Source organism: Geospiza fortis, unplaced genomic scaffold, assembly GCF_000277835.1.
Source record: "Geospiza fortis unplaced genomic scaffold, GeoFor_1.0 scaffold200, whole genome shotgun sequence".
Lineage (NCBI taxonomy): Eukaryota > Metazoa > Chordata > Aves > Passeriformes > Thraupidae > Geospiza > Geospiza fortis.
The window spans coordinates 1,555,076-1,565,426 of NW_005054353.1; the positions used below are offsets into that span (position 1 = coordinate 1,555,076).

The following is a 10,351-nucleotide window of genomic DNA, read 5'->3' on the forward strand; positions in this document are numbered from 1 at the left end:
GCACAACAAACTTAGTAAAATGGGGTAGTGTCATTACTGCTGCACTAATGCAATAATAAACCAAAACATATTTACTACATATATTTATTTGTGGCATTCACCCACACTGAGAATACAATTACAAATTATGCAGATAATACATAGTGAAAGATAATGTCATTAATCAAGATGCATGGTATTATTAACAGAAATGTACTTATTTAGACAAGTAAGTGTAATTTAGGTATCTGATGAGTTTATATTTATCTTTATGAACAATGGCACCATAAGGGAAATACTCAAAAGAGGAATATGCTCTCATTTTTTGGTTTCTTTAGGATGTTTTTTTTCTGCAGCATTGTGCTGTTAAAAAAGTATTGTGTCACTAAAGTCTAACTTAAGAATTGAGATCAAGATTTATTCAGATGCAATTTAGAATGGGGCCCAGCTCCAGCGAAACCCTTATCACCCATCAAAACAAAGACAACAACCCCCTTCATTCAAACCAATAAACAAGAAATAAAAATATACACGGTACCAGAACAGAACCATGTAGGTTACATTTAAATGTACAATAAATGTTTTATGTTATTTAGCAACAACTGAGGAGTGGCTAACTAAAAAAAAAATAGATTCCTTAGGCTCACAGAATTCATTTTGTTTGGGATTTGCAAGGCAATGGCAAAAGAGAATTAGATGTCTAATCAGCATGGGGAAGAGAGAATCCACTTTCTTTGAAAATCTCCCACTTACTATGCAATACCTTTCCTAAAGAAGTATCTAATGGATTTGTATCCCTAGGTTATTTACAACCAAGGATTTCACAGCAAAATGGGAAGCAGAATAGGAATAGAAATACAGAATGGATCAAGATTTAATTCATACAATGTTCCTAAATATTAGTATTTTAAACACCTTTATTTTGCATACTCAGAAAATAATTCATAGGCCTGTAGGTTCTGTCTGAAAGCAAGTGAAATGGAAAACAATTCTAGAAAGGAATTCTATTCAATCAAGTTCTCTCCACAAGCATGAAAACACAATTACATGGTACAGTCTGACCCTTATGGGAGGACAAAAAAGTTATCCTTCATGATATATTTCACAATGACCTTACAGAATTATTATATACATGGCAGAACACCTAAATCACTTTTTAATTACCCCTACAAAGAAAGTTTGCTTAGCAACATTTCAACAAAAATTCAAAATTTTCAGCTCAAGTCTTCTTCTAAAGCACAACAAACAGTTTTGTTCTATAAATTTTACTTCAGGCAGGTATTAACAACATTAAATTCATGTGGGGAAGACACACCACATTAACCTAATAAATAAAGGAGTGATCTGTACAACAGAGACATAGTAGAACTTGAACTATTTCTCATTATTTTTATAAACTAGCAGATAGGAAACTATGGAGAAGCATTAAAAGAACTATGGAGTTGCAGCTTATCACCATCTATATATCAGAAAGTGTTATTACATTATTAAGATTTCTTGAGGGGGACTTCTAAGAATATTTTTCTTTCAACTGAAGCACTTACAAAAAAATCCAACAATAGATTTACCTCTCTTCATAGAAAAAATAAACCAAATGTAGTTCTGTACTAGGATATATTTTTCATATGCAGGAACTTAATATTCATAATGAAAGGCCTTTTCTAATCACAATATTTTATCAGAGAGGACTATCTTCACATCTTGCTTGTGAGTCACGGTAAGTCAGAGGTATCTTAGGAATGCTTTAGAAATCGGTGTTTTACTCGAAATTAATTAATCCCTCCTCCAAAGGGGTTAATAGTAGGTACAAAAGGCAAACATATACAGCTGCCACTGTCTGCACCAAGCAAATCATTCCAAGCTCAAAATAAGATTAGATTAGAACAGGGAAAAGGACTTTTGTACTTCTTTGCATTTGCTTCAGTGCACCAGCTCAGGCTGGTTTTCTACAAAAGGAAGCACCCCACTAACATAATATGCAATTCCAAGGGACAGGAGAGCGATGACAATGATGAGGAGCAGCACCCTCCAGAAGCCCAGGTCCTCCACAAACTCCTGCCACGTCGTGCGGAAACTGGAAAGAACTCCTTCACCTTGCTGCAGGTTTGGATTAAGAAGGGAATGGCTTTCCATTGCACTACAAAGGATTAAAGTTAAAAATATATCAGAGTAAAAGAATGCATCTGTAAGTATGACAGTGATCCCACTAAGGGCACCTGAAACATTCTAGATTAAAAATCAAACCCCCCTACTGATTTATAGCATTGCTTCTGCTAAATCAAGACAAATTAGATCAGGAAAACATTCTAATTCTAAACTTATTTTAGCTGAAAGGACATTTTATTAACCTGTGCAAAGAGAATTATACTTGCGTATGTATAACTGCACTGAATTTTCAGGCCTGCTAGCCAGAAGCCTTCAAAGGTCAGTCCCCATAATTCCTACTAAATACAGCTTAGTAATATATAATGAAGCATAAGTTAAGACCTCAAGGGGCACCCATTATTTGTTGATAAAACAAATCATGACTAAAAATCAACTCTGATTAATAAAATAGAAGCTTTAACCAATATTGAGATGCTGAGTTCTGCAGTGACCTTTACTACTCTCCTGGATATCTTTGTTACATGCCCCTTCTGAAAAAGCATTTAAAAATCACAGAAAACAATAACTTTGGATAACAAGAAGCTCAGAAACTTTCGGAACAAGTTAGCATTGCTGTGTTTTCTGCCATATGGTGCTCAGTGACTTCTTTGATGTTTTAGCATTCCACTACCAATCTATCAGGCCCCCTTAAATTGTCAGACTATAAATGAGGGAGCAGAATTCTCACTTTTCATGAAAAACAAATAAAAAATCTGAGAGAGGCAGTCTTCTTGACAATGATCACCTTTAGAAAAGACCTAAATTGTCTCAAAATCCTGCACAGCTTGTGTAATTCTCCCAATTTTGCTGGTTTCACAACTGTAACAGGAAACTATCTGTTGCTTATGAAAAATCTCATGAAGAATAGCAAAGCTTTTGCATAGCCTGACTTCACTTAAAATTGTGGCCATCTCCACAGTCTTACTACTTATTACTTGAGTGAAATTACATACATGGGTGTTTACAGGATCAGGCCCTGACAAACACAGAAAGGAAATGGTGGAATCAATCACATATTCAATGATGTCAATAGCAGAATGTAAGCAAAAAAAAAAATCTTTTCCTCCCTTTTAATTGCTTTCCATTACCATATTCCTAGATATTTCTTACAAGACTAATAATAAAAATTTTTAAAAATCAAGGAAAAGTAATTTCCAAGTCAAAACTAATTGTAGAAATGCTGCTGTTCTTCATGGCAGAAATAAATTGAAAAATGATGGTTATCAGAAAAAAGTCTCACTCATTCACAAAGCTCTCTTCTAAGATTACACCATGGGAAAACTTCACACTATTCATATGGTATTTTTTCTCAGGAAGTGTAACCACTGAAGAACAATTAGCCTGAACTCCCACAGCTTGCTCAAGTATTGCAGCATCATGTGCACAAGATTTCAGGAATTGCCTATTAAACAGCCTGTATTTTTGTTTTTTAAATATTTACCATGCTGTAAAGCTATTTTAGCTTACCCATAGGTGCAGGATTTAGTAATCTTCCTTGCTTATTATGATTTCCCAAGCAAAACAAAGGGTTTAGTAAAAGACAGCCCTTTGTGCAGAACAGAATTGCTTACTCTTAAGTACTAACTAGTTAATACATAACCACAGAGAGGTTAAATAAAGGTGCAATGCAATTTAAGTGGAAAGGTCACATGCTTGCTCATTAAAAAGGGTACACAGAAAACATTTTTACTATTTTCTATTATGACCCAATTAAAACAAATGTTATTCAAGATATTTTTTCTTATTACAAATTAGAGCTGCATAAAAACTGGTAATGCAGCAACATGTCAAAGAAAAGAGTTTGTGCCACACAGCCCAGACAGATGTTCTGTGTCCAGCAGCAGGTGGGAGCTCACATTTAGACATGCTTGTGGCACAGCCACAGGTCCTACTGGGCTGTGCAGAAGGACAGATGTCTGTGTGAGAGAGGGACAGAGGGAGCTCTGCCTCCTGGCAGCAGGGCAAAGCAAGCAAAACCAAATTTGACTTGGGAACAGAGCTCTGGCCTCTGCTTCCCGAGCAAAAGCAACTGCCTGTAACAAGGAGCAGAAAACTGAAGCCAGAGACTGTTTTTAGAAAGAAGGTTATTTCTCCATAGGTTCATACATAATGTAAGAGTTCAGAGGGTAGAGGACAGAAGACATTAATCTAAGTGTCCCTAAAATGTGAAAATAATACAAAGAGGGATAAGTAAAACTGTGGAGGTCTGAAAAGCCAACTGGTTAAAAGATATTATTTATTTACAAAGCAAACAGCACACAAGCTCATTTGCTTTGGCTCCTGTAGACATCTGTCATTTGTTACTTTAAAAATAATGTATTTCAGACATTTTAAACACGTTCCCAAACAAGCTGGGTAGTGCACTGTTTATGTCTCTGTGCCTGTCCCCAAGGAGAGCTGCTGACTTCCTGGCCAAAGCAAACAATATAACATTTATGAAGGTCAAATAACAGAAAGGAAGCTATGTTTGTTAAAGGGACACCATCAAATCAAAAACCAAAATCTAAATGGGGCTGGCTGAGCTGTTCATCCATATGTTTAAACAAAATCAGCCTAAGTGCATTTCGGTGTGTCAAGAAATTTTCAGTAAAAGTTAGTGAAGTCTGAAAGGTAATATGCACTAATTCTTACAATGTACAACCATGTAATTTTGAAAATAAAATTAATTTTCTGTTTCAGGGCTTAGAACAGCCTCTCTGACTGTAAGGTCACCTGATGTATAAGAAAGAACTTCATGGGAGTACTGAGTATTATTTCTGCAGTTTTGTTGGTTTCACCTTTTCTGTTTACTCAGCTTAGATCTGACTCCATCTATACAGCTTCTTTTCTGTTTACAGTACAGCCTGACTACATTTTCACATAAACCAAGCAACAGTTATATGACAAATCTCCCTGTCTTTTGTGATATAATGTTCCAGTAGTCATACTTCATGGTCATCATTAGACAATATAAAAAAATCCAGTTTTTTTGAATAGGGGTAAGCAGCATAGTATGACATACCAGAGAGCAGAAGTCACCATTGTTTTATACAACAGGACTGACTGTTTTCTTTATGTAGTGAAAATGTCTTGTTTCGTGCTTTGTAGGACTTCACTGCATTTCTCAGGGTAGCATTAACTCCTGGAACTGACTAATGCACCAAGCCTGTTCTCCTTATATGTTTGGTTTTTGCTCAGAAACTTTTATTTTATAGCATACAACTTTCAGTAATTACAGTTGCATTTTGTGCTACAGAATCACAATTTATTACTATTGATTTCCTCTCCCTTGTAACCCCAGGTTTTTGTCTATGCCATCTCAATTTTCCTCAAGATTGCCTGTATCTCATTTCTTGGTATCACTAACATGCTTCTACTTCTCATGCTTTTGCTTTTTTATTTAAGAAAATTCTAAGTAAGCATAGTCCCAGAATGAGACTTTTAGGAACTCATTATTAACTTCCCTCTAACCCAACAATTTCCCTGAAATGGTCAGCAATTTTCTCGAAATCCTCAGTTCTGCATTAACTATCTCTTTAGCCACCAAAAAATTCTTATTCTCCATCTTTTCCCAGACTACTAACAATAGAAATTTTATATACGACACCATATAAAATCCTTTGTTCAAATTCAAATGGATGAAAAGTCTCCCACCCCTCTTTTTTGCATAGAAAATCATCAAAAGGATGTCAGGTTAGCCTGTGATGCTACCATTTTGCATTTCACACTATTTACCACTTGGCTTTGTGGCAGGTGGTAGAATATTTGTGTTTGGGACTTTGAATGGAAAATCAGTAATAATATTTTAAAAATTTTACCATAAAATTAAAATCTCAATAGAAGTTGCTTTTTTCTTACATTTGATCTGTTTAAAGAGATTTTTCCAAAATTTAACACTCAATTTTGATTTTTGATTTTTCCAGAATTTAACACTCAATTTTGATTTGATAATATCAGGCCAAATTTGATATTATCTGTTTTCAGGAATAAACAATCAAGTCAATCCCAAAAATCTAAAACCATAAACATTATTTCTCCTGGTAGTTATTTTTGTTTGGTAAATACCTTTCACTTTCAGCTGTCTGCATTGTCTCCAGCTTTGAGTGAGCTCCTCTGTTAAATCCTTTCACCTCCTGCTCCTCTAAAGATTCCAGCAGTCTGATCACATCTTTATTCACACCCCTTCGTTTGGCAAGAACAAGTGGTGTTGCACCTTGATGGTTGCTAAAACAAGCCCATAAAAAGACATAAGAAAATTTTAACATAGAAATTTTGTAACAAGTCAACTCAGCATAACATATTACAATTTAGTAAGTCCTGAGAACTATTTTCTGTTTTATCAGATAGTAATAAATTCCAATCTACCCAAGTTACAGCACAATTGGATATAGAAGAAAATAAGTATATTTAAGTTTGAAATTGCACAACTCTTTTCCCCCTCTAATAAAATCAAATTCTTAGGACTCTAATCTAATTGGAATCTGGGTGTTACAGCAAAAAAAACCCAAAAAAACAAAACAAAACAAAAAAAACCAAAACAAAACAAAAAAACCAAACCAAAACAAAAAAAAAAAAAAACCAAACCAAAAAACCCCAGTAGATTTATGGCAATGTTCAAGTTTAAGCTTAATTTCAAGAAAGAATTGTGCAATCTGGCTCCTAATAGTTCCTTTTCCATGAGGGTATTAGGACATGAGGCAGAAATGAAATAAAATACAGATGGTCCCACTGCTGCTATTAAAATAATACTGAATAGGTCCAGAGCTGCCTTTAGACCAAGAATTTCCACCAGAGCTGTTTGAAATGAGGGGAAAAAGTCCCAACCCACGACCCATAAATAATCTGGTCTACCAATAACTAGTTTTGCTGAGTTGAAAACACTAATGAGGGACAGGTGAAAAAGGGACAGATTTAAAAACTCAAAGATTTTGACATTACTCCTGGCTTTTGCACACGTTGTGAATATGCAGAAAGTTCCACAAACAAAGTAATTCAGCACAGGAATGAAACAGCTAGTTATTTTGCAGCTTGAGAGCTTCCATCTGAGCACTGGCATCTGACAGCTGCTGGAAGCCAGAAGGAAAGAATATACAATATTCTGAGTCACAGACTTTGAGGGAGGGCAAAAACACTGAAAGGAAGCATTGTTACCAGAAGAGTATGGGAATGAACTGACACACACATACACTGTATTTTCTTTGTCTCTAGATAGCACCACAATAGAAAATGGGGTGGAGAAATTCTTTTAAAGTAGTCAATGTGATTTTTTCTTTGGGGCCAACCACCCACACCTGGCTGTCTGGCCAAACCAGGGCAGCAATGTCATAAATGAGACACAATTAAATACAGCAGCTCACACCAGCAGCAGCTATTTGCATTTGCTTTGCTCGTTGCACAGACTAGCAGAAGCGGCCTCTTACTGTTTTCCTACCTTTTTATTTTGCTTTTTTTAAATTAAGTGGTACCTTTGAAAAGCAGAATTGCACCAAATACAACATTTCAGCAACAGCAGATTTATATGCAAGGCTCTGGTGACAGAAGACTAATGTATTATAAAATAAGTACTGTAAAAAGTGACTTACCAAATATCAATTTTAAGTCCATTAGAAACTAGGAACTGGATGGTATCAACATGGCCACACAGGTGAAGGGCTGTGTTCCCCTGGTAATCAGTGGCTAGCAGGTCAGCACCAAATTTATGCAAGAGTTGACAGATATCTACATTTCCTCTGGCTGCAGCTAGGTGCAGGCCAGTTCGGCCCCGGCTGTCACGGATGTTTGGGTCAAAGCCGCTCTCCAGGAGCCGCTTGGAGTAGTTGAAATCTCCATCAATACAGGCCTGCAGCAGAGGCACGTTGGTCTGGGAGGAATCGTTCACAAAAACGTAGGACATTGCTCTGACTCTCTCAGGAGGAGGTGAGCAACCTGCAAGTAAAAAGGTGAAAAAATGATGGTGAAACCAGGCAAATAAACACTAATTGAAATGTTAATATTCACTAGATTGCTCGGGTCCCAAACAAGAATGCAAACTAACTTACAGGTCAACTCTGAAATCTTCCTGTCATACACATTAACTTTGTGTGCTGCATTCCCGTCTAGTAAAAAAGAGAGTTCACACCAGTGGAAAGAGCAGCTAAGCTTTGTTAGGAGAGGAAACTGGTAAGATCTCTGCCACAGATGCCAGACAGGTGATTAGTTTTCAACCTAATAAGGAATCACATGTAGTAGTATTGATATTAAAGGGCAAAACGCCACAGATTGGGACGGAAAGGAAGAACTTTTCGTAAATGAGGAAGCTCTAAACAATTCAGTCCACTGGTACAGTCACACTAACTGTAATTTTTACCAGCTATAAGCAAAGCTCCAATGGATTTTCACCCTCTGATTTTGAACTTCAATGCACAAACTACAGTACAGCTAAAAATGCTTAATAAAACCACTAATTTCTTCATTCTGCAATAAATGTATTTTTCAATAGTCTTTGAGAACATTATTTTTACAGTGTCAGAGGTACACAAGCTACAGAACAAACAAGAACAGCAATACAGAACACAGAAAACTAAATGTATTAGGTGAAATTGCCCCCTGAAAACTGGAAGTGGGTGCAAGGAAGACAATGGTAAAATCAAGCACAGAGCTACTGTGGGTTTGAGTAGACCCTCAACACAGAGAAATACAAATGCAGTTTCTCTGGCTTAATACTAAATAAAGGATTAAGTGCTTTTCTGTATCAGGACATAAAAGAGGAAGATAAATGTTTCACCATGGATTACTTGGTATAGAATATTTGATGAACTATGATTTCAGTTTTGCTGAAGAATATTTTAAGGGCGAGTCAAAACATGATGACACTGTGTGCTTACAGGACACAGAAAAGATTACTTGAAAACAAGGAAAAAGAGAATGATTTAGCAAGAGAATGGTAGAATGTTCATGAGGCAATTTTAAGAAGCAATGAAAACATCTAGAAGACTGGACAACTGTCCTCTTTTTGTACTGCCTCAGAGAGGTGGTAAAAAAGAAGAAAAATCATATAAGTAAGTAAAATTCCTCTAGAAGAAATCTCAACAGATACATGACAAAGTTAAAGTGATAGGAGGGAAACTTGATTTTACTAGATAAGCTTGGCATAGAAAGTGAACTGAAATGTCACTTGAAACAGTATTTTTGACTTGCCCAGGGGTTCTATTCTGGGCTCACGGTGTAGCAGTGTTCTGATTAACTATCTGAATCTTTTATTAAAACTGCTATACACAGATTTAAATTTTCTCATCTATATAAGGTATCCTTCCACACCAGTGCACTCATTCAGCCAGGAGAATGGAAACATGGCCAGTAGCCAAAGAATTCAATTAAAAACCTCTCCTTTTATGAGAGTTCATAATGTCTACATTTTATAGCTCTTCCCCCATGTTTTAGATCAAATTCAAGATCAAAGTACCTCCAGAAGTAATTTCAAAATGTCTACACACTGGTCTGAATAACAGCTGTAGCACTGGGGGCTGTTGAGTTTAATAAATCATATTTAAACTTCACTAGGCTGTGTTTCCTATCTGGACAAATTCTGCTACATATATCAACACTTGTCTAGTTTTCCAGTGCAGGAATACACAACGTCTTTTTCTTTATTGGATGCTGAAGAGAAAGAGACAGAAATAAATTCTATGTCTTGGTATCTGTATAAGGAATGATTCTAAGCAGAGTACATTCCTCCAGGCTGCAAGTATGTTTTTAAGCACGTGACAGTACATCACTGGCTCAAGAACTCTTTTCCACAACCATCTCCAATAGCAAGTGGCCAGTTCACTGATACACCATAAAACTTAGTGTGAGACTGGAGTCATGCAGGGCACTGACAGTCTCCTTATAACCCTATACAAAAAGAAAGGAAAATGTAATCCCTCGAATTTTCAGTGAATATGTTACAACCTCCTGGATGCTACGAAGCTGTGATTCCCAGCTGAGAGCAATTTCAATTTTTTTGCCCATTTTCCACCCAAATCATGAATGATATGAGAATTTTTCTTCCACTCTGCTCATCCAGTTTTCACTGAGAAAAATAATGGGCCCAGTTTCTCTGTGATGTGATTTTGACCTTTATATTCTGCACTAAATCTTCCCTAAAGCAAGATCATAAATAATTTTAAAACCTCAAATTATCAGCCATAGTAGCAGCATATCAATACCACAAACCCCTACTCACACTTGACAAAAAGTGGTTTGCTTGTAAAATAATGCTTCAGTGTTC

General features: G+C 36.2%; 1 protein-coding gene across 1 annotated transcript; it reads right to left on the bottom strand.

Annotated features, from left to right (window-relative positions):
• Positions 1 to 68: 68 nt before the first annotated feature.
• On the bottom strand, positions 69 to 8,026 carry ANKRD46 (ankyrin repeat domain 46). Its single transcript, XM_031058980.1, has 3 exons — positions 7,686 to 8,026; positions 6,169 to 6,327; positions 69 to 2,116 (listed from the first exon to the last, which is right to left on the bottom strand). The coding sequence occupies exons 1-3, from the start codon at positions 7,994 to 7,996 to the stop codon at positions 1,900 to 1,902; spliced, it is 687 nt and encodes a 228-aa protein (XP_030914840.1). The 5' UTR covers positions 7,997 to 8,026; the 3' UTR covers positions 69 to 1,899.
• Positions 8,027 to 10,351: the final 2,325 nt, after the last annotated feature.

Excerpts from the sequence above, each read along its gene's own strand:
- ANKRD46 (XM_031058980.1), bottom strand. The coding sequence starts at position 7,996 with ATGTCCTACGTTTTTGTGAACGATTCCTCCCAGACCAACGTGCCTCTG. Across the intron at positions 6,328-7,685 it reads GGACTTAAAATTGATATTTG|CAACCATCAAGGTGCAACAC; the intron begins GTAAGTCACTTT and ends GGCTTGTTTTAG. Across the intron at positions 2,117-6,168 it reads CAGACAGCTGAAAGTGAAAG|TGCAATGGAAAGCCATTCCC; the intron begins GTATTTACCAAA and ends AATCCTTTGTAG.